General features: G+C 37.3%; 1 protein-coding gene across 2 annotated transcripts in view; it reads left to right on the top strand.

Annotated features, from left to right (window-relative positions):
• LOC124361803 (tensin-1-like) overlaps positions 1-26,138 on the top strand; it is an 887,387-nt gene that overhangs the window by 848,748 nt on the left and 12,501 nt on the right. For both annotated transcript variants that reach the window (XM_046815784.1, XM_046815783.1), the window contains exons 5-7: positions 19,177-19,314; positions 21,717-22,099; positions 24,528-24,743. In XM_046815784.1, coding sequence (XP_046671740.1) covers positions 19,177-19,314; positions 21,717-22,099; positions 24,528-24,743 — 737 coding nt within the window. The remainder of the gene's footprint in view (positions 1-19,176; positions 19,315-21,716; positions 22,100-24,527; positions 24,744-26,138) is intronic.

The raw sequence follows: 26,138 nt of genomic DNA, 5'->3' as shown, positions 1-26,138 counted from the left end.
AGTGATTCAAGCGTAGATGTAGATTAAAACAGAGAGACAGTACTGAAGGAGCTCTTCCTATTGGAAAACAAATTGCTGTAAAATAAAATAAAAAATTGTCCAGTAGTTTTAAATTTATTGCACTATGCCTTTCAACATCAAAGATGCCATCAGGTGTGACGCCTACTTTTATTTGGCCATTCCAGTTTTTTTTTTTTTTTTTTTTTACTGGATAAAAATAGTTTGAATACAAGAGCTGCAACCTGCAAGTACAGTCATATTGCACAATTCATTGTTTAGGACATTTAAAAGTAATACTATGCAAAGATTTTTAACAGATCTAATTATATGCTATACGAAGAAGAGAGTCAGTTCTTCGAAAGGAGTCGATTTGCTAGTTTTGATATGGGCAACATTGTAATAATAGTGATTCACCAGTAGATGTAGATTAAAAACAGAGATAGTACTGACATTTTTTTAGTGTGAGGTAGTTGGAGGATCTCTTCTTGTTGGAAAGCAATTAGCAGTCAAATAAAATAAAAAATATTTCCAGTAGTTTTAAATTTATTGCACTATGCCTTTCAACATCAAAGATACCATCAGGTGTGACGCCTTCTTATATTTATCTATTCCAGTTTTTGTATGAAAACAAAGAGCTGCAACTTGCAAATATAGCCATACAACACCAATAATAGTTTAGGTTGTTTAAGAATAATACTACACCAAGATATTTTACAGAGCTAATTGTATGCTATTGTAAGAAAGCAAGTTCTTCGAAAGGGAGTCTATTTCTTACTTTGGATACGGGCGACATCGTAGTAATGCTGATTCACATGAATTTGTAGATTAGATACAGAAGATATTATTAAATAAGAAGCAATTCTTACTGGAAAACAAATTATTGCCATAAAAGAAAATACACAATTTTCAAATAAATGTAAATTTATTGCACTATGCCTTTCAAAGCAGTCATTATCAGGAGTGAATAATTCAAACAACTGATGATGTCATCTTTGATAGTGAAGGCCTTATATTCAAAATTATTAAACAATTTTGTATTTTCTTTTACAGCAGTAATAGAACGATAATATTTTACCCCTTTTTACTTGTAATTTGGCCACACAAATTATTTATAGATATTGAAATTCCTGTGAACTATACACCGTGGTGAACTGAAGACCTTGACTTCCTTTCTCTGACCTCCGTCCATCATGCGTATCGGATGCGGTGAAAATAGTGAAGGGAATATGAAAACAGAAAGTCTATCCTTATAATCATATTCACTTTCCCTATCCCGTCATTTCATCACAACGGAGAAAATATATTTTAAAGTTTATTCTCTCAAATTTGTAATGTGTCGTAGAAATGTTCTTTTACGCTACATCTCTATCGTTTCACACAAAATCTATTTCGACTTATCCAGGGATATTTCCTTCGAATAACTCAAACGGGATTTTCGTCGTTATTTATGACCGTGTATACACTTAACCCTGAAGATAGAATGTGACCTTGGTTGACCTCCCTGGAGTCGGTCCATACCTCCTGGAGTCTGCAGCATTCCAGCGCCCAGCTCTACCAACATCTTCCGTCTCACTTTCACTTTCTCTATGACTCACGGCGGGCCTCTTCAAGGTCGCGCGCCATCCATGGTCCTGCTGACCACCTCGGCGCGGCGGACACACCTATTCTCGGGTTTATAGCCAAGTGCGGAATCGCCTCAGCAGATCAGTTTTACTTTATTGTTGTTACTATAAAGGGAAATTGTAGGAAGCCATTCATTCACGTTACCTGTGTATGCGAAACTATCATCACTACCATCGTGACCGAAGTAATTTGTCAACAGTTTTGCCAATACAACATCTTTATGTTAATTAAGTTTTGAGTGAGTTTTACTTGAGAAGAGGTAATAGAGATAACAATTTAATTTATTCTACTAGAAGTACAAATTTAAACTGTTTAGGTTACCAAAACTAAACAAATCACAATTAAGACAATCTTTTTTTACGCTGGTCCAAAAATATTTAATCAGTTGCCTTTGCACATCTAGCAGATAGAAAACTTTAATCTGTGCACAAGTAAAAAAGTGGCTTTTTAGAAAGCCAGAATTGAGTCGTTTATTTAGAATACGATCATAACTGTATCAGTAACATTTTGACATTTCGATAACTGTGTAATTTAATAAATTTTAATAAGAAAATAAGTAAAATTAGTGTAAATAATTAACTATTAGTATAATAATTGATTTAGGTTAGCAAAATGATTGTGGACGCTGCAGAAGCTCATATTTTATATATGTTTTAAGAAGCTAGACATCGAAATTTATTTTGTTTTAAACCTGTAAATTGTAAATTAATTGTTGTATACATTTTAAATTTTTATTTATTTTTTTCTCGCTGACTTCGCTACTTGTAAAAGAGGTCAGTGTATTTTTCCTGTCATTATTAAGTTAATTCAGTTTTGTAAGTTTACAGGAAATAAATTATTTATTCATTTGAGCCCATTTAAAATTTTGTTCAGGCGAGGTATTTGTTCTGTCATTGGCTCCATTTTGGACACTCTTTATTGCACGGGTATACTTAGTGGGAAAAATCGAAATTGAGGCAAAATATTAACATTAATATCAAGTTCACGATTTCGAGAAAAACACATCAAAGTCTAAGTCGACATTGAGTGTGAACTTAACCAACCATTTGACAACAGTTTAACTTCTCCGAGGGCCAGAATAAATTAAAGGTGCAGTAAAGTGACACTATGACGACATGATTAAATAAATAATACTTGTTTATTAAACGCGACCTAGTTTTTCACGAAATCAATAGAGTAACTTCCCCTAAGAAAGAAATTGATAGCTAGCCGCGTTAGTTTTGGTGGTGGTCGAAATGCATTGGTATCGAAAGGGTTACATACCTCACACAAAGATAATGATTTCCCCAGATCAGAGGTTTCTTAGCTTGATACGTTTAAAACCAACCGCCATAGCCACCTTCAGTCAAATAAATTGGTTTTCAATGGTAAGCTGAATCTGATATAACTTTAATTGTAGTATTTACTAATTTTTGTTTCTAAAGGAGAGGCCGATCCCCTTTTAAGCCTTATTCATGGGCCACTGGCCTGTGCGAGGATCTTATGAAACAGAATAAGGGCGAGAGTCGACTACAGTACAAGGTCAATGGTACTGATAAAAAGTGCAATGGTCACTGACAGGATTTGAACCTGTGTTATCTCTAACTCAGACCCAAAGTCCAACGTCTTAGACCGCTCGGCCATCAGCACTCCAACTAATTTGTTTTAAGTGTATTAATCTAAGAAAAATAATGACTTAAAAAAATATTGTATGATATTTCCCATTTTGACCTTCACTAAAACTGTTGCGGCAGACTCGATTTCTTCCTTAAATGAAATAATTACTCTATCGATTTAAGGAAAAACTAGGTTGTATGCTTGTACGCGTACAATGGTAATTTGTTCTATGCTTTTAACTATAGATACAAAGGTCCTGTCAAAACCTATAACTCTGCTGTTTGTTTACTTAGATTAACAATGATTTTATTCTTTTCTGAAAACCATTTTTATATTTACTTTATTATTATATTTTTTATTTAATCATAAATAATCTGTCAGAGTGTAAGTTGTTTGTATTCGACTTATCTTATTCTCTTTCTAGGAGAGCCACGTAATTTTTCATTGTTCACGAGGAAAAAAACCTAAGAGGTAATACATTCTAGAAGCTCTCCTCTTATTTTAAATAGTTATTTAAAAAAATTAAAAAAAAAAAAAAAAAAAAACACTCCAATAATATACTTTTCTATTTCTGTGAGGCCTTTCGTACTCGATGAGCACACCATCAGACCATTCAGTGATGTGGGTCTGATGATGTGCTCATTGAGTACGAAAGGCCTCACAGAAATAAAAACGTATATTATTGGAGTGTTTTTTTTAATAAAAGAGGTAAATTTAAGATTGATAATAATGATGATAGTTGCGTCAGAAACATTCACGAAAGCAACGTAGGATCGCTGTTCTGCGTATTTGACGCAGTTCCCCTAGACAAGTTTTAACTAGGGGCAATGAAAAAGTAAACGATCTGTTAGATCACAACTGTTGCCGATTACTCCAGTAACGTTTGGCGAACAAAACGCGTCCGACCCCACATCGCCGGCTTTATTGCAGCGAGTGGAGTTTGATTGATTCGGGGATCTAAACAAAGTGCGATAACAAAGGCCGGGCCATTGCAGCATTGGACGTTCCATTGCGAGCGAAGATAAACAACGACCAGCGATCAGTCATTGTACGACCCTCTGTGATCCCACCCCCGCCCCGAATTCATTAAATGTAGTTCACCTCAGCGGCCCGACTCTGATTTGTAACGAGTCGACGGTGGACGCTCTCTATTGACCTGATTAATGCGTTTCCCTGCCCCCCCCCCCACCACTACTTCCGCCCCCGCACCGATCCTTGGTAGGCCACTAATTTTGAACACTCATTTGGGGTCGGGTTGAAAATGAAACCGTTGTTTTCAATTTCTACCCCGGAGTGGTTTTGTTGCCATTAATCTCCCGATCCGACCAGAATCACCCTTTGACTTCCGTTGCACGTTGTAAATCGTTACTGTATTAGTTGATTTAAATATGTACGTTCATGGGCTAAATGCTGTCGAACTGGGACTGGAAATCTCCCCGACACAATCTCCTCCACAATCCCCTCGTAAGTCTACTATTGTAGTTTATTCCCTTAGTAACAACATTATATCCCCAGGAGGGTTCACTTCTGGCTGATTTATACCTTCCAGTTGAACCTGCACTGTGTACAGCGAAAACCGAAGTTTGGGCAACCTTATGGATGACTAAGAGCCTGACTTCACTGACCCTAAATGTCAAGATATTGTGCTGCAAATCTAGTCTACTGCAGGAGAGACTGTTGGAAGTAGTGAGCTCCCTACGTGTTAAAGGCTGTTGCTATCCTAGACATAAGGGCATGTCACCCCCTGCCTGCTTCGACTGGAGAGGCTAGTACAGAGCTGGCTTCCCCTTCTTCCAAGGAGACATGAGATTAATGCCCAGAATCATTCCTCATGGATCTCGACAGAAGGCGGCCTCTACCCCCAACCTTACCCATCCAGTATATCCTGTCTGTCAAGAAACAGCGCTAAGGTCCTTTTAAGACTAACTGCAGTTTCTCAGATTATTGCCCCAATAGAAAAAAACATCATTCACTTTATTTTATTTAAATGTATTAAAAATTACAATAAGCTTAAGTTATCAATGTGTTATCGAAACATTAGTTAAATTGTGAAAGGAAAACGTCGAAGGGTACTATGAAGAAACAGATTAATTTTTACAATTTCACAAGATTATTGGAAAAAATATCAATTATCTTTATAAATTAGAGCAAATTTTGTACGTTGCTGTATATTAGTAATTTTTCCTTCTTGTCTCTCCATTTTACACTTGGGGGGGGGGGGGATGGCGCTACCCTCACTATACCCAGTTTATATTGTGTAGACTATTTACCCCTTTGATCCCGTGTGTTTCTCACCCACCACACGTAACTAGCTTGTTGGTACTAAAAAGCAAATAAAGACAGGTAAAAACGTATATTAAGTTGAAATGAGGTATTATGTTGGTAGACCATTATAGGCTTTTGTGAATCTTTTAGTTTATACACCTTTTTTCATTATAGGAGTATTATTTTTAACAATGAATTCGGAAATTTAATTGATCATTTTCAATCGTGTTATCGTTAAACCCGCCAGTATACTATCAGAAGTTAGGTAATTTTGACGTAATTTTCTGTTTCTTTATCTCGTTGGCTGACGCAGATATGCATGTGTCTGACAGTCCGTGATTAAGTGTTTAAAGCTTACCAAGACCAAAAGAAAGGTCTTCTCAAGGGAATTCCTCTATCGGTTTCACTAAAGAATTTGATTGTGTTTTGCAAATTGCATCCCGCCTCCCCGACTAGTACTGATCAGGCAGGCAAAGTGTTCATAAAATGTTTCTCTGCAGTAGAAATTGGAATATACATACCCTACGTTGGTGTCGGTTAAAAATGAATTAATTTCTATCCAATGAACAGTCTACAGAATAATAATGATAATACAAGAGTAATGAATTGATAACATGATTTCGGACATTTGCCATCGTTATAGGTTATAAAAGGTACAACACAACGTTTCTAGGATTGGAATCTAACCTCTTCGTCAGGTGGGATAGTAATGAAGTTTTTGGACCCGTTGTTCCGTCTGACATTAGTACAAAGTAGGAGTACGCCAGACCACGTGTCGCTTAAGAGACTTCAGTGAAGCTGCATGCAAAATTTCAAATATATAGCTCATTTCACTCTCGAAATTCTTTGCATACTTTTTTGGCAAAAATTACCCGTGTGGTTTTTGCAGTCCGCACGTATTTTTGGCTTCATATAAGCGCAATATGCTCGCAATCTCCTATACAATTCAATGCAGGGTTTTAAAAATTTGAACAAACCAAAAGGAAGTTATTTTAAAGAATATTTTTCTTAAATCTATGAGAATAGAGAAACAGATGTTCTGTATACAGACAGACAGACATTGATCCAGAACCCCCGACAGACAAAAGAGGAATCAATTAATCGTGCCAGCCAACTGAGTCATAGGTTTCAATCACGATCAGGTCAATCTCATGGATTGACACTCATCATTATAGCGATCATTTTTGGCTATGAAGAGAAAAAGTTTCGTGAACAATTTTTAAGTCGATTCATTCTCAAGATATCCATCACCAATCTTTATTTTGTTAGCTGAGCGTTGGCGAATCCTATTCCTGGAAATGTAAAAAATTATCGAACTGACCTATCGGTTTGATATTTTCCACGAAGGAAAATCGAATTCCATTATAGTACACGTCACTCCGTGGGTTTTGGCTGAGCGTTAGCAAACAGTGTACTTGTGACTTGTTACAATGGCAACCAGACAATGTCAGAATAAATCAAATTCTAAACAAATTGAGTACTATCATATGTTACTTTATAACATGTGGTATAGTAACATATATGGAATCTAATGAGATGATGAGGTACAGATTTGAAATTTTGCTCTCAACCTCAGCGAAGCCTCTTACGCTACACGTGGTGTTACGTGTTACGTACAGTAACAAGAAGGACAGTACATTAAGAACATAGACGAATGAGTGGTAGTTGTTTCTCCGTTTTAATAATTTTGTGCGAACGAGTACAATAAACGTGCCGGGACTAACCGACTGTAGCGGGTATCAGCCATGGTAATCAGGAGGAAGCGCGGACCGTACATTCGAATAGTTTCCATTGTTTTGTACATTGTCGCGCCACTGCACGATCTGTATCTCCCACTTCCTACGTTCCGCGCTTCCTCTTTCCCGAGTGCGTGACTGGACTTTTCACATTTTGAAAATTCTCCGAAATGTTGCGCTATCAAGCCAACACCCCCTAGGCATACATAACTCATCCAACGTGGAAAGTTTCTTACAAATTATCATAACTCAAGTATATTTTTATGGAAATCAATATAGTTAAATAGGTCTAACAACAATAATAATATATTAGGTATTTAATTACATTTTTACGACATGAAGTTTAAAGCTGTTTATGAGAATATGATTTCTTTATTTAAAGTTTGTTATTGAGGATAGTGGATGTATTATAATTACGTATTAGAAATTATTTTGGACTCATCATTTCCAGTTTTCTCCTAAATTTTAATACAAAGCCGGAAAGATTTAAAATGTTCAAGAAAACCCCTCACAATTTTCTGATTGATCTTTAGGACGCACCAGCAGATCTGTCAAGAACAATCTTTTTGCTAAATACTAGTAGTTCTTTAGGTGAAAATTATCTAAAACACCTCCTCAACTTTTGCTTATGTTTATGTTTTATAGACTTTTGAAAGGATAACATGATTTGCCATCGTTATAGGTTATAAATTATGGTTTCTAATATTCCAAGTTTATTTATTGCAGCACATCGTATTTTTACGTCACCTCCGCAAATAAATAATCGACAAACGTGCAATGTCGAACGGAGGTTCACTTGAACCTAGAGAAATATTCATTCGGTGGTCAAAATGTAAATACTCTTTGTTCGTGGTTTGTTTTTGACGATGGAGGATTTTGAAGGAAACCGGATTTTTCCAGACATTTGCCATCGTTCAGTGATACAACAAATCAGTAACACTAAATATTTAAATACATATACAAAATCATCAACAAATCTTCGCCTATTACGGCAATCGAGTCCGTGACCTCTGTTAGAGAACCACATTCATACTTTCCAAGCTTTGTGGGGTATCGTATTCGCTGTTCTGTATGGAACATATATGTAGGCTACGTACACAGTACAAGTTAGGGGTCCGTCACACCACACGTCCTGTAACAGTTTTCGCTGAAGTTGCACGCAAAGATTCAAGTCTATAACCCATTTCATTCTCGATATACCTGAGGACAGATAGACAGACAGGTGCAAAACGAATTTTAACGACCTTCAGACAGACTAAAGAGGAGTTAGGTGATAGCTTTCAATGACGCTCAGCCAAATACAATGAAGGGACATGTATCACTGTCGAACTTGTCTATATAGAAATGTATTTTCATGTTAAGAAAAGTCCACAGAAAAACAGTGGTTATTCAGAAAGCAGACACACAGAAAAATATGGTTTATAATTCGATTCGTCCTCGAGATATATGTGGAATACTAGGCTTCGCTAACGCTCAGCCAATCTTTACGTTCTGCCTCATGGAGGTGCATGCATCATCATCGAACTCTGAATTCTATATAAAATTAAGCTTCATATATATTACATTTCAAGTATGAAAGTCGATTAGCTCTCGAAATACCGTAGGACAGACAGACAGATATAAGTGAAATATTGCTAGTTTCTGTGAGTGACAAGCTTCGCTAACGCTCAGCCAGCAACTCGCGGGAACAAGGCAAGTGCGATTGTGTGATACATGCTATCCTCGTGCCAGATAGCCTAGCAGTAGCCTTTCAAGGTATGATGGCTCTCCTGCAGTAACGGTCGACACATCGTCCTTACCTTCGTAGCTCTCGGTAGATGAGTCCTGACAGAATACCACTAACGCAGATCTAGAGGGCTGTATAAGCAGTATTTTAGGTTGTAAAGAAAAATCTCTTATAACGAAGAATAAGCATAATTGCAGTCGCGAGTTTATGTTTTTTCCGGTGGAATCCAGGCCATTTAGTATGATGAAAAATCAGTAATTGGCATCACCGTTTCGAGTTCTTTAATCTAACCTCTTTCTCAGGTGGGCAATTATTTGGCATATAACAACAGTTTAAATTAAAATAAACAAATCAAACAAATTTTACATGTTGAGCACAGGGGGGATAATTAGGATTAAATGGAGTGAAAACACATTTTTTTGTCTAAAGGGACAATATATTCAGTATATTAGGTTGTAAAGAAATATCTCATATAACGAAGAATAATTGTAGTCGCGAGTTTATGTTTTTTTCCAGTGGAATCCAGGCCAGTTTATAGACTGGATGAACAATGCTAACCCAATTTACCCGTAATTTTCGACAGGAATTCATTTTTTTTTTTTTTTTATTTGGAGCTACAGTTCACCAATGAACTTAATTGCCAAACATGATTGGCATATGACCCTAATTCGGTCACCCCAGTGTTCTGAAAAACGCCCACAATTTGAAGTATTGCCTTTGCACACACTGACTATTAAATGAATCTTAAAATTGTAGCTCGAAAAGCTCGAAGACAAATATGAATATTAACATTAAATAAACGAGGCGTGGCTTGATAAAACCCGAACGCTTTGAACGTGACAGAGTGACGAGTAAATCATCTTAATTCTGCTCATATCTCAAGTTGACTCCTTGGAGAGCGTTCAGACACTCGCGCTCATTGCTGGGTACACTGGCGTACACACTAAATTGTGCATCCATCTACTCCAAGCCGCGAGATAGGTATTTAATTTGTGTAATCTTTTAATGTCGTCACGAAAAAAGATCGATATAAAAATCTTGAAGTGTATAATACAAACTTTTCATGATGAGTTTGAACAATCAAATCATTATTCTAACACATAATGACAAGGGCCATAATGGAAGGGACATTTTTCCTTTCACCTTAGTCACATTTTTCTGTCATATCGAAATATCAATCCGCGATGCATTATTTGTTAGAGCTTTAGTTCGTACAACATGGATGGAATGGCACCAAATTCAATACCAATTGGCCAGTTAATATACTCGTAACATTTTAATATGATAAAAACAAAAGTAATTGTGATACAACGTTTCGAGCTCTGCAATCTAACGTCTTCCTCAGGTGGGCAATTATTTAGCATATAACTACAGTTTAGATTAAAATATCATAATCAAATCATACCAATTTTTTACTCTGAGCACAGGGGAGATAAAATGGAGCGAAAACACATTTCATCTTTTAGCAACAAAAGCTTTGTTATGTCACTAAGATACGGACCATTCTTTGCATTTCACACTGGTTTTACCAATAACTACTTAACTTTACAGTTCTGGGACGTGTTTTATTTAATTTATCAGGTCAAAAACCATAACAACGATTTTATTCGCCCCTTAATTTACCTTACCACGTTTTACACGACGAGCTGAAATCCGGGCGAAATCTTTCGCTAGCTGTAACTCGCTAACTAAGCATTTCCGCGGGCCCATTTTATGTGAACTTATTCATTATTTTTACATATAAAATGAGCTCCCACAGTTTCTGCATATCTCCGTGAATCACCCAGTATCAGTCATTTACCATAGTTTAGGGTAGAATAATATAATAATTAACCAAATGCTAATACATCTTCTATAATTGAGTGTACATATTTGTGAAGGATGGTGTTTGTTGTGAAGGAGGACCGTGGGACAGGAACTGTACGTAGATAAATCCATCATTAGACGTGAGCCCGAGGCGTGGTGACTGATGGCTCGATCTACATATTCATCACAATGTTGACCGTTCAACTAATTAGTTTAATTCGCTCCGCACAGCCCAGCGTCCTGTGATGGATGTGATGTGACGTGGAGGGTACTCGCTCGCTGCGCTCGCAGATATTGTGGAGTAGGCCCAGCCAGGGGACCCCCCAGCGAGCTTTATGTGTGCAGGAGATTGACTGTCAAAACCACTCACACACACCGGCCTCCTGTCAACCTTAGACGCACCGCAGCTTTGGCAATTTTTTGTTTCGGATCGTTTATAATTACAGTAGTTCCTTCTTTCTCTAAAATTCGGCTCCTTTGTTCTTCGGTAAATGCAATATCGTAACTACCAAAAGTTTAAATTAAGAAAGTCTTGTAAAATCCACTAATGGAATTGTTTTTACATATTAAATTGTTTTTCCGCGGTATTTTTATACTAATGACATAATCGGTTACACAAACGCCTTTTTAAAAAACTGTAAATTTGTTAAAAATTAATCATTTTTCCGATATGTTTGCAGGGCTGACAGAAAATCGGGCGTTATCTACACACTATTAAGAATGCTATCCTGTAACGCTGAATCAAATGTTTTTAAAGTTGAATTTGATTTTTTTTCTTCAAGTTTGGTATGCAGAATGATAAAACATTGCCGTACAAAAATACTAGGCTTTTACAGGACTAGATCGTACTTCTGCACCCGCCTTATTCTCGCGTAAAACTCTATAATAACAAAACCCCACTTGTTTTCGTGAGCTATTTCTAGTAATTCGGTTTGATAAAAATTGCGTGAAAAAGATACCCTTTGTTTAGTCTTATTATGTCACGGACCAATTACGAATTCCCCCATAAGGCAAGTCGGCAAAGTCTAGCTGTATTTAGTTTTCGATTTCATACCCTTAGTGAATAAAATAAATTATCAACAAGGCATATAATCAACTCTTACTTTTGACGACATCCTAGCTCTTCTAAGGTCTTCAGTACAGTTCAAATACCTACCACATTTGTGTCTCAAACTGGAAATCAAATCTTGTAGGCTTTATGTTACTCAAGCACTGAGTTAGGTCGAACTATTTACCCACAACGCGTTGTATATAATTAAGCTGCTAGCTCAAAGATCGGTTTAAATTTCATTTCGGTCTTTGAATAAATACAACATACCCACTACGTGACGGCCATTTTGATTTTGCTCAAAGACCAAACAGATTATTCAAGAGCATGGACAAGATTTTTTTCGTAAACATAATTTCCTCTAGTGTATTATAGGCATTGTATGTATTTACTTTAGTTTACATATAAAACACAGACCACAACTGTTTTGGCTAAAACATGTTTTAAAAGTAAAAATAAACGCCTTATAAAAAGATCATAATTAAATATTCAAATATATAAATGTTGAATTAAGAATTCTTAACAACAAAAATATTTAACTAGCCTATCTTAACTGAACCTAAGCTGATATTTAGGCCTTTTCTGTATTTGGGCAAAATAATTTGCCCAAAGATGGATATAAAAGGGTCTTTGACCTAGGGAGTTTTCCTACAACGCTTTATGACTAAATGATCATATCCATATCGCAGTGTGTGTCATTGACCGTATTCCGTATTTTGGCTACACGAGAAACGCATTATTTTCCAGCCTGTGTGGTTGACTCAGTGAAAGAACACACAGTTTAGACGGTGGCTCTTAATAATGTTTTCGAAAAGCGTCGTCAGATTGTACTTTCTGTAGCAACAGACTGAAAGTCGGCAAAGGTGAATGGCGTGTAACTCGTCATCTTCAGAGCCAGAGAGCCCCAGAGACAACACAAACAGAGTGTCTAGCGGCTGTTTACTGTGTGCCAGTGCTAGAGACGAGGAAGCCGGCTCAATGTTAGCACCCAGCTGCTGTTTGGGGATTTCGGCATCCGGTCGTTCATCACGTCTTGTGCTTGCGCAACGTACACCGTGCACGTACAGTGTGCTGTAGGTGCGGCAATCTTACCTTCGTCTCTGAACAAACTGTAAAGGGATTTCGGCATCCGGTCGTTCATCACGTCTTGTGCTTGCGCAACGTACACCGTGCACGTACAGTGTGCTGTAGGTGCGGCAATCTTACCTTCGTCTCTGAACAAACTGTAAAGGGATTTCGGCATCCGGTCGTTCATCACGTCTTGTGCTTGCGCAACGTACACCGTGCACGTACAGTGTGCTGTAGGTGCGGCAATCTTACCTTCGTCTCTGAACAAACTGTAAAGGGATTTCGGCATCCGGTCGTTCGTGACGTCTTGTGCTTGCGCAACGTACACCGTGCACGTACAGTGTGCTGTAGGTGCGGCAATCTTATTACCTTCGTCTCTGAACAAACTGTAAAGGGATCTCGGCATCCGGTCGTTCGTGACGTCTTGTGCTTGCGCAACGTACACCGTGGACGTACAGTGTGCTGTAGGTGCGGCAACCTTCGTCTCCGAATAAAGTGTAAAATGACTTCAGACATTCGCCATCGTTATATGGTATAAAAAGTATAACATTAACTTTCTAGGATTGAAATGTATCCTCTAAGTACCTAAGATACTAAACTTTTAAATTGAAATATAAACAGTATAATAATATAAATAAAAATATATAAATTGTTTTTCCCGCACTTCTAGATTTTGTTATTGAACAATTTCTGATAGTGACATTGGTCACTAATTTTAAACTATTACGAAACAGTTTAAAATTTAGCACCGTAAATGAAATTGTTAAATTAATTCAAAAAAGTCAGTTATTGCTATTCAAGTATGTTCTCGGCCCGCACGGTTTACCAAGGGTCATTACATAAGCTATAACGGCGAGAAGCACTTGCCTCGGCTCGACATTACAACTGTAGTTACAATCGGACAATAAATGGTAGCCGGAGACCGAAACAGATGTCTGAGATAGCAAAGGTCATATCCCAGACAGTAGATATCAACCGGGCTGACCTCCGACCGGCGATCGTTTGTCGTTGCTCTGCGGCGGGGGGCGGGGCGGCGGCGCTGCGTTTATCGCCGGGGGCGTGTTATCGCTCCCTCGGGAACTGATAAACTAAATATCCCAACGAGCCTACTACACTATAAAGCACCTCGGATGTCCGGGATAGCTGAGATATTGTCCCTTTTACCTCTCGTGTTACTAGACCCTTTCTCTTTACCTGAACATTACATTAACTGCGTCTCTATAAATAAAACAGGTTACACCCAAACTTCCACACATTCACTAAAGCACACTCTCACTGACCTCAGATATTATGCCTCTCATAAATCCCTGCGTTTCGTCACCATTGAGTGAGGTCGTAGGTGGTTGGTCAACGAATGCAGACATGACCTGTATTCTGTAGTTCAGTTTTAATAATTAGTGTTTTGTTTAGTTTTTTTATTAAGTGCGTGTTTTAGAGTTAGTGAAGTTGACACGCAACATGGTGGTTGTGATTCCTGACTTACGCGTGTCACAACGCTCTGGTATGATTTGTTTATTTTAACCTACTTTGTAATTATGTGTTAGGTTAGTTATTTACCTGAAGAAGAGATAAGATTGCAGATCTCGAAACCTAGTGTTACTGATTTGTTGTATCACTGAACGATGGCAAATGTCTGGAAAAATCCTGTTTCTTTCACAATCCTTCCATCGTCAAAAACAAACTACAAACAACGAATTGAAGAATCTGTTACCGCACGGCTTAGGCACCAATGAGCTTAGGCACCGGTGAGCTTTGAGATACGCCAGATTCCATTCTTGCCGGTTTGAACCACTTCTTATAAATACTATTTTTCGACCCCGTAAAAATATCAACCTTTGAACAATTTAAATTTCTATTTGAAAGCGTGTGTTTGAAATGTTTGATGCCTTTAAACACATTTACTGCATTGCATACAAATGTTTCAAGACAAGATTAAATTCTGATACTTTTTGAGAATAACCAGCATAGACAAAAACTAAAATGTGCACACAGCAGCACAACTAAAATAAACAGCATTTTTTTTCAAAAACTTATGGTAGTTGTTACACATTATTGTAATTTTCCACACGTTTTAGAGACCGTGTTTAAAAATTCAACATTCAATTTTAGTTAGTTCCTTCGAAATTTATAACGCACGCTTAACTTCATCCAAATGGTTGTGAGGTCTTTGGTAAAAAACAAATACGTAAATAAAATATTGTTCTTATTAATATTTTGTAAAAATAAAGAATTAACGCTGTGAAAATTCAAATCACAGACAACATTTAATATAAAAATCAATGGCAATCCAAGCTGACAGGTCGGAGTTATCAGTTGTTTGATCAGGGGCAGTCACGTGACTGGCGATCAGCTGTTGCTCCCTCGGGCACCTCTGATATCTTATCGTATCCGATCACAACCTCACTTTAGCTTCCCCCTCTCTCTCCTCCCCAGGCCGCTCTCTGCCATCTGAGAGGTTTCATGCGATGTTGTGGTGGATGGAGTTTCATGCACTATAGTAGGTCTTCTTTTCAGTTTTGAAACAGGTCATTGATGATGTATCGAGTTGTCGAATAAATACAACCTGGGGATATTCAATCCTGCCAGTTACACACTCTCAGTGTCAAATTTTCAATATTTTGTTGTATTAATTATATATGGTACAGTATTTATGGATCTTAAAATCCTAGTACAATTAGGTTCTCCGTATATATAAATACTACTTTAAATGTCTCTAATTTCTTGCGGAGTGTTAATTTGTTATGTTTTCCTCTCCGTAAGAAGACTATTTGAAAGGGATTGGGCTGTAAAATTATAAATATTAACCTAGACTAAAACTGATAGTACTTGACAATGAAAAACTTCGCAAAGGTAAAGTTGCATAAAACTAAGAAAAATTGGGATTTTTTAATGCTTACTGGCAAAATTCAAGAGGTTCCCTAATAGCAAATAATCGAACCTATCAATCATTATTCCCTCGACACTATCTCCATGAAGCGATCGTTTGCGTAGAACGACGTCAAAGACGTTAAAACACCACATTTAAATTCGAGAGATAAAAAATTAATCTGAAAACATTCTAAAAGGTGCGTCCGAACATATGAAATATTTCAGCATAAAACCCACAAATCATTTAACCAGATTATAAGTGCATCGGGGATTAAGTTTTTATCCGAAGAGAAATCCATTAGCCCACTACATATTTGTAATCTGGATCAATAAGAATCCCATCTAATGCCCGCGATACCCGAAGTTATGTGTTGTGTGTGTTACACCTAAAAGCTTTTACGCCGAGATACTTTTGAAATGTGGTATCGGTAAATATCTGGATGCAGAACACCTTTCAATAAGTTGTTGAGGGAAGTGGCAATTATAACCGTGATGTTTAACAGCCTGGGCCGCGGGCAAGGCGGAGTGCTGCTCCTTTTCCTTCGTCTTCAGTTAACAGTTAAACCTCAAAACTTTCAAAAACTAAACTTTCCACTTCCGCTTGAGATTTTCATTCAGTGCTTCCTTGTTTCTTCCATTTTGTCGGCGACCGTATTAAAAATTTTTTCCGAACGGTTAGAATAATTTAAAATTCTGTATTCTATACTCATTTTAATTTTTACATTGTTGTCCAACCTGGAAAGTCACAGGTAATTACATTTATACATTAGATTTGCGTTGTATAAAATCTTATTAAGTGATATGCTTACTATATAGTCGTTTTCGATGTGTTCAAATATGGATAACTCATAAAGTATTTGTAAGAAGTCCTCGTTAAATAAATGAGGCAAAATCGAATGAAAATCAACTTTTTAAGTGATTAGTAAACTTTTGCCCATTGAGCAGTCACGTTGATAAAATGCCAACAATTTATGCGAATCAGGTTGCATAATTGGTTGTGTTCAATCCGTACTGATGACAGCGTGTTGTTGAATACTTCATTTCACCCAACCACAGTGACCTGGTTAAACGAACTATTTAACAGATAGATACAGAGTATTCACAAGAGAATGGCGGTTATGTACTCTGTTAATGTCTCCAGAGAATGGGTTTATTATGTCTATGTTGTGACGATTGTAACCCAGTTCTTTAGTTTATAAAATTATAACAACCTCTGAAACCACGCGTTTTATAAAACGATCTAAAAGAAGTTTCCATTATATTGCAGTTAATATTTTCCATGCTTGGTTAGAAAATTAATATTGACTTATGATAACGATAGTAGTCAATATAAAATCAATAGTCTATATGTAATGAGTCAATCAATACATGTAATACAATTACAATAACTACACTTGATTGTTAACGTATGGTCAATTATTGCAAAGTAATTTTTAGACATTTCGATTGTCAGTTTGAGTAGTAGCAATAAACGCGTTCGATAAATCTGTGTGTAAACGGTTCGTTTTTGCCTGTTCGTTTGCGGTGTGTATGTTACTTTGGCGTTGAAAACTGTTAAATGCAACATAGGTAAATAACCGAAGCGAATATAACCATCGGTTTTCTCTCGGAATAGTTGGCTTAAACGATGTCCATTCTATAAGCATATTGTATTTTTGTGTGTAGTTGCATAAAACCGCTAGTTATCGATCACATCGAGCAGCAACATAATATATCTCTTAATTAGTTGAGCTGGATATATCGAAAATTCAACATTCATATCGATCGTCTAGATGAAATATTAAACAAGCGATTAATACCAGTAATTAGGTTAACGTAATTCGAGTTGGCAAAGGAACGTGTTCAATTAAAACTATTTATTAGTTACAATTAATACATTCATTTTTTTTAAAAATATTTTCTTGTATGTATAAAAAAAATTATGGTTGCCTGTAAAGTCGGTTTTACGGGCGAAGATTTTACGTGACAACGTCTTTTTCTCGGTAGAATATTTATTGATATGAATATTATTAAATTGCACAATAGGAACAAGGAATTGAATGAAAATAAGAATTGCACAAATTTTAACTATAGAAATATATTTTGTTTACTAAAACATTGTACATAATTTGAAATTAATTAAAATTTGTTATTGTAAATGGTAAAGTTGAATAAAACATTTGCTAAAATTGGAATTTGAAATTCTTGCTAAACACAGTTAAATTCTAACTCCGCGCGTGGTGATTGGTCGGTTTAGTTCGTTTGTTTGGTCGCACTGTTATGACAGGTTAGAGGTTATAATTTGTTAATTTAAATGTTTGACTAGCAATACGCGCTGTTTCTTCTCAATCGACTGAATTACGATTGATTGCAGAGTGATTTTAAACTAATAATTTACTTAACACTATCAACATTTGTCAATAGTATGACATAACCTATAAACTCAGTTTCTCAACTTTTGTGTCAATCTAACAATTAATCAATCAATCATAGTTTACGATAATGAAATATCAGTGTACAATTATTTACCTTTATTGTTGTACATTTGTCAATAGTATGACATAACCTATAAACTCAGTTTCTCAACTTTTGTGTCAATCTAACAATTAATCAATCAATCATAGTTTACGATAATGAAATATCAGTGTACAATTATTTACCTTTATTGTTGTAGTTGTTGTAAATGACGAATCTAAGCACTCCACATTTTCACGAATAAACATAGTTATCTGCTTTATCCCTTGCGGCGGACCCACAGTTATCTGCTTTATCCCGTGCGGATCCCGTGCGGCGGACCCACTGGACGGGCATCGTAACGTTACCGGGCGTTACACTTTTTCATGAGTGACTCCGAGCCGCAACCTAATTTAAGACGTTGTCACGTCAAAATGAATGCTCACAATCACAATCTCTCTAACTTTCAGCTAACGAGATGGTTAAATTGACGTTAATTTGATCTGTTGGAAATTAAATGTAGCTTCGTTGTTATGTGATAATAACTATAGGTAACCCGCTCGCAAAGAAACCTGCGCGGAAGCAAATATCTGAGCGGCCACGCGCAGGAGAGGCCCCCTCCAGTCGTGGGGAGTGAGACAAACATCTCATCGTCTCTGTTTTATCAGCTGTGTGGATCTATCTCGCTCGTGCCATTCTATAAGCATATTGTATTTTTGTGTGTAGTCCTATACAAGCGTAAAATGTTAATTGGACAGACTAATGTAGTCATAGACGTATCCAGGGAGGTCAGCCGCTAAGTGGCAGTGGTCTGGTCAGGGGATAGAGCGAGCGGGCGAGTGCCGAGCAGTGGTGTGGGGATACTGGGAGAGGGCGGGATCACAGCGGCGGAGGGGTATTTACCCCACATTGTGTGAACTAAAATCGCCCTGTCTTTTTGTAAGCGGTTTACCTATAATTTTGAGCTGGTCACGTTATTTATTCTACACGTTTGTTGTGTGTTTCAGGCGGAGGAGTTGAACAGTATCGTGGGCAATGCGTTCCGTATGGCGTATGCGGCACAGCTGCAGCGACAACCCACGTTCCATGACGTGATTGCTTCTCAGCTACAAGACAAGTCGGCCACCAATCAGATAATCAGCTGGGTATGTACGCATAGTCTGCGCACTGTACATCGTCCTACACATAGCTTGTACCTACACCCCAGGGCCAGTCTTTTACTTTTTTGACATATATTTATGGTTTTTATCACACTGAGTAGCACTGTTAATTTCCAGCATTTACCGTATTCAATCATGTCTGTCCTGGAATGGTTCAGTTTGTACAGACCTTTACGACGCTAGCTCAAAGACTAGTTTCATTATTAATCGGAACACCGGGAGGAAGTTCACAAAATCATATAATTTTAGTTTCCATTTAGCCATCGAGGTTATAAAATGTTTAGCACAACTTTCGAGGATTGAAATCCATCCCACTGTAGCCTGTGCTAGTGTGATGTGCGATTGTTATCCTCGTACTTGGGATTTGTGCTCGGGACTTGCATCCTGTGCAGTGACAACGCCTGGACTGGACTCCAAGCAGCCTTTTGGATATAACCCTTTTCTTTCCCTTTTTTACTTCTTTCTGTTCGTTATTTTTGTATGTAATACCTCCCCACCTAACTAAGAGGATAGATTCCAATCCTCGAAACGTTGTGTTATACCTGTTACGATAGTACATAATATGAGCTTAGCATATATACCTGTTACTCTTATTTGTACATAACCTATAACGATGGCAAATGTCCGACACCGGTTATCCTTTCAAACCTTCCATCGTCAATAACCAACTTTAAACCAAGAACATTCGATATGATTAACGATTATTTTCTCTTTGGTTTGATAACAATACGTAGGTTACCTTTTATCACGGAAATTACTTAAGTTTTATAGGCCTGTAATTATGCATCTCCCATAATACTGTGTCCAAATATAAGTGTTCGAGGTTTAACATTGTTTTGTTGTGGCCAAAATCAAGATGACTGCAGTACAGCGTGTTCGTAACCAAATTCGTTACTTGACTCCAGTATTAGACAACCGACGCTAATGATGGACGTTTAGTGTACTGTCTACCGTATGGATTATTCTAAAATTTCTGCACTAGAGAAAGCTAGGCTATACACCAAATTAGGACGTAGATACACCTTGTTAATCAGTAATGTATTACGCTGAAGTATCAAATTACTACGAAAGAATGCCTACGTGAACGAGACCTCGTACGAGGTACGGAGCCGGAGTGAAATATCCCACAATTTAAATTTATTCAGTCCTTTAAGTGACAGTGAAGATTTAGTTGCTCGATTTAAAAACAAGGTTTCGGCATCTGGTCGGTATGTCGCGTCGGAGCCTCGTAATTTATTTGTCTCCGTCGGAACATTCCGATTAAAACTCCCAGAGCGATACTGATGAACTCCCGGCGAATTCCGGCCGGAGTGCTCCACATCGTCCGTGTCCCGGAGCTCCCCCACAGTAAAGTGGATTGTTTACAACGCCGACGCTGGCTTTCGACAATCACCGGGCCAAAATGCGAACGGTCCGGGGCCGCCGCCGCTTCGGTCGCGGAGAAATGTTAATTTGTCGGGAATTAAGGAGGCATACTTATGTAAATGCCGATGCGAAAGCCGGGAGGGCAGTAACACACCGACTAGCGGACGGAGTGGCAGTGACGACAAGTCCGAGCCCCGTCTAGTCGGCCTCGGGCCGGGGTTTTAATTGATGGTTAAAATGTGGCGGGATCCAAATTACAGGTTAGGGGCAATCAGCCGCTACCGGAGCGCGCTGCCGGCCGTCCCGGATACGGATGTCTCCACCACATCAAGTCTCATTTGGAGCGACCGGTCAATTAGGATTCCGGCTGAATTTGGTTAAATTATTTTGACATGTTTAAACCCGCTCGTCGTATCAGATAGCCACCGGTGTTCTGTGACAGGAGCTTTATTGTTATTCCCCGTGGACCGTAATTAGTTAGGTGTTTGGATTGATTCTTCCCGTCAGGGTTTGATAGGTTACAATCAAGTTTACGAGTATATTTCGTTGAATAAATTTGCTACAGCTGTTTTTCGGCTCTAGGATCGTTCCTGTTAGCCTTCAGAAATCCGATGTGATGTCGCCTAATCACGTACTTTACACGTCGACTGATGGGCATCTGGACAAGGATCCGTTCTTTATACTCACTTCCTCAACTCTGAGACCATAAGTCGCCTAAGATATCCAAGACACCTTTTTGTGACGAAAGTGTGATATTGACATCAGATATTTGACTTCAGTCTATTCAATGTAGCCAAACCTCCGTTTTTTGAGATACACTTAAAGCTGTAGGACTCCATGATAGTACTTGATGGGATTTGCTAAGCATCAACCGATTTGAGCTTAATTAACTATACCCCATCATCCATCCTTCACTCATGTTCACTTACAGACACTGAGATTTCTCGAGTATGCGATTCTGTAGATTAAGATTTTAAGTTGGTCTGTGCATTGCAGTATTTACATGAATGGATTTGTCACAGCCCAAGCAGATCCCCGGATCGGTAACCGACAACATGGAGACGAACGTGACGTCGAGCTCGCCCACCTTGTTGTTACACAAGTCCGCACCACCCTCGTCCATACCCGGACTGCGGAGCTACCACACGCACACGCACACGCACGGTCACTCGGACTCTACGCACAGCACGCCCAGCAGCGAGGAGAGCAACTCGCCCACGGAGCTCAACTCGTACAAGCGTCTGGGCGACAAGCCACCCCTCATCAAGCGACTGGCGATGGGCCTCGCGAACACCCCTCCGGAGGAAGACCATTCCCCGCTGGTCGAACCTCTAGCGGACATCTTGCCTCCCCAGAGCATAGTCCGCGACAACACCGTCAAACACATAGAGATTGACAACAACAGGTTCGTAGCAACTGCATGTCTTCAGAGTAGTTTGTGTGGACAGTGGATATGGGTTTGAACTCAATGTATGTCAAGGTAACACCATACCACAGTACAAAGTACTATTACAGTAGTCAGGACATGATCAGTTGTCAAAGTAGTGAGTGAGTTGCCAATCTCTGAACAGTGATGACTGTGTTAATTTGTTGTCATTCGTTGTCACTAGGCTTTGGGTATTATGTCAATGTGCGGGTTAAAACGAACAGTTCCTGGTTGCAGTAGATTAACAAAACCTGCTCAATTTAATCTGTGGTTTACACAATTACATGCTCAAGGTAATGATTAAAAGCTCCACAAAGAGACCAATGCCAAATTTTGTGGACCACCCATCACGAAAAAAGTTGAAATGGTCATTAAATAACAACTTTATTTTCATACTATTCTCAAATGACATACCAATCTCACATTTGTATCTATTGTATGTAAATGTTTGATCTAAATGAGATCTCAAGTTTTCGGGTTATGAATTTTCAAAATTACAGTTTTGTTGAAAGAGCCAAAAACCGGGTTTTTTCTATATAAAAACTGAAAGTTATTTCTTAGTAAACCGTTTTACATGTAGAAACGTAACTCCTGTTATTGTAACTCTATTAGTTAGATTGTGGTTAACTTTCAGTCTCGGATATCTATATATTTTTTATCCCAGAGAAGAGGTCAAGCTTTAAACTGTATTTGTTGCAGAATGTTTTAAGCTTCCTGGTGATTTGCTGTTGGAGTGGTTTATTCTAAACTGTGTACAGTCTGACCTGACCTTTGCCCCCCTTTTATTATGTCAGAAGTACTATAAATTAACGATATGAGAATACCAATATTAGAAACATTTCTCAGGGGGAGACCCCCAGAATCCCTATACTTATCTGGGAGGTTTTTCATACCCTGGACTCCCCAGTTTTCTGGACACTCCCAAAGAATATTTCTGGGTGCGCCACTACCATTACAGATACCTCACACCTACACTACTTTTACATGTCAAGAGACTTCTAATTTCAAATTCATCCTTCCCTCTCTTTCTCTGGATAAAGAAAACTATTATTGTTAAAGCAACTTTATACCACAGGAAAAACCAAATAACTTTAAACAATTAACTTGAAACAATCAGACCTTTATTATGGAATTTTATATTAAAGAAAGGAAAGATATATAAATATTGTGATTTTTTTAAACCACTTGCTGAACTTGTCAAAGGATTTTCAATTGAGAAAGTAAGGCAGTCTCAATACCATACCTACACATACTGTCTGCGCTCCTCACTCCTGGCTGAAAACTGTGAGATTTGTATGTTACAATTACCTAGTATCCAAATGAATACTTACTTTTATGTTGAATATCATAAATGTGTATCAATCAATACATAAACCTTCATCTCAATCAATAGTTGAGTTTTCACTGCCTAACAATATCATTCATTATATATCCAATCCGTAACCACATTTTTACTCGAATATTTCAGAATAAGAAGGTATATCAATATCTTGGTCTCTTATCCAAATCACCATCTAAATTTTTACTCCCTAACAAGATGGAAATACAAACATATAGAGACACATCATACGTTCTGAATCATTAACAATACTAGTAATCATACTTATTTCTAGTAAGGTTAACAGTTTGGAAAATTATTTGATCTTCTCATACTGATGTGGTTCTTATGTTTTGAGTTGGAACTATGTAGGTGTTAAAAACGAAAATTATGTTCCTCAAATCTATATATATATATATATATATATATATATATATATATATATATAAATGAATGTTTGTCTGTATATCCTTTATAGAATCGTAAACTATTTGACCGATCATCATGAAAATTTGTATGTATCTGTATTTTTCCACGTAGAAGGAAAAATGTATGCTCTACCCATTGATGTAACTCACCACCAGGCTGCACTGTAAAAGATAAAAGTTTTCAAAGTGCCTGCACATTATAAACTGCAATCTCGAGAGAGTTACGTATATTAAATAGCCAAACACTATTTGAAGGAGCTAAGTAATAATGTATAATTTGTCTTTAAGATCAATTTCTGGTTGAACCTAAAGCTTGAGTGTTCTAAAGTGGTCTACTTTATAATAATGTACATTTACGTGTACAATGGCTATAAACATACACAGATTGTTTTTATCCAGAAGAGCACATACATGGACAAAGCTTACGAAAAGCATGCGAAGCCACATGAAACAGCTGATTGAAAATGAAAGAATCACAAGCCGAAATAGACCAAATAATTTCCGAGCTGCTCCCCTTACTGGAAGTAAAATATTTGTTGATTATTTGTCTCAATATAAGAAATACATTTTATAATTTCACTGATATTTAGCTTTTTATCGGCCTTTAACAGTTTTGGCAGTAATAGTAGTCTTCTTATAACTGACACAATATAAATTGCAGGTTATCGCAAAGTTCACCGAGCAGCACAGAAACGGAACTGAAGTCTAAGCGGATCTCTCAGATCAGCAGTTCGAGTAGTTCTGTGTCAGGTACAGCACCGACGGACAGTTCCACACCTCCCCCTCCCCTCCCACCTGAGAGGACGGATAGTCTCACCAACAAACCGGAAGAAGGAGAGTTGAGGACAGCACCATGGTTCCAAGCAGGGATACCAAGGTACAAACTTAATTAGTGAAAATTATTATTTAAAATATTTCAAACAGAAAAACTTAGAGTAGTTTTTGACTTGGAGGTATTTTCTGTACTTTCATAAACTTGCTACAAATAATCTATATTTTAACTAGTATACTAGGAGCTTTCTTGGGTCATTTCCAAAAATGTTATCACATGAAGAAAACAGTTGGTTATAACAAAATTTTTCTTCATAAGTTATACTTACAGAAAATACTTGCTGAGTTATAATTGCTAAATTCCTTTTAGAACATACTGAATTCTTCACAGTAGGCCTACGTAATAACAAAGTGCGTATTTAAATATAAAAACACATTTTGTTATTGTTAAGTAGTTTATGGTTTGAATAAAAGAACATGAACACATCAAAAATTCGAAGGACTTAAATATTTGAAAGGCATAAAAATTAATTGACTCGTAATAAATATATTAGCCACATCCTTTGACTTGCTAGCAGTTCTTGTATTCATAAGGTAATTTCATATTTTATTCCTGTTTTTCTAAGGCTGCCTCTAGGATTTATGTTCTATACGTAGTTAAATAATTTATTCTAAGTTTTAATGGTTTTTGTAACATCTTTCAGTGAGATTTATTTATTAATATAAAATTGTTAATCCGTTTCGATGTAACATATAAACTTAGTTTTGTTTTTAATTCAATTTTGTGTATTTTACACAATTAGGATAAAATTACACATCAAAGGATTGCATTAATTTGTAATCTATTAAATGTGTTAAAACAAACACTACACAACTGTTACAGAAAAATGATTTTCATCCATTTCTTAATTTCTAAAATGAGTTGATTTTGATTTGGTATTTATTTAAGTATTGACATCACTAAAAACAAAATTTTCATTTAACATAATGGGATAAAAAACGTCTATACAAACTATATGAGCTGCCAAGCAGCTGAAATAACTGATGAGGTTGGCAGAACATGTTTCTACAATTTAAAAACTTGGCTATATCTGACATTTAGAGCAAGGCAGAGAGTTGCTGAGTTACTGTCACAGGATAGTACAGACAACAGCTGAAGACTCTCCCGAGCTGAAGAGTTAAGTTCCTGTCACAGTTCACTCATCTGCGTAACTCTCTCACTTGCTATCTGAAACTTTCCTGAGAGTAAAGTTTTCCATCTCTTTTCTTTATAACAGAATTATTAACGATTAATCTCTCTCGTGTCCCAGTAACTCTTCACAGGACGCTCCAACTCTTCGTTACACAATTTTTGTTTAATTCTTAGTTGTTATTGCACAAAATTCTTAACAGGCCTTATGAAAGAATAAGAATACGTTTATTGTCATAAAGCTTACACAAGCATCCACACAAGTCATGTATAACATATGAAAACTAGCAGAAGTCCAGATAAGGAAAATTT

Source organism: Homalodisca vitripennis, chromosome 5 (assembly GCF_021130785.1).
Source record: "Homalodisca vitripennis isolate AUS2020 chromosome 5, UT_GWSS_2.1, whole genome shotgun sequence".
Taxonomy (NCBI): Eukaryota; Metazoa; Arthropoda; class Insecta; order Hemiptera; family Cicadellidae; genus Homalodisca; species Homalodisca vitripennis.
This window is presented reverse-complemented; position numbering and strand designations above follow the sequence as displayed.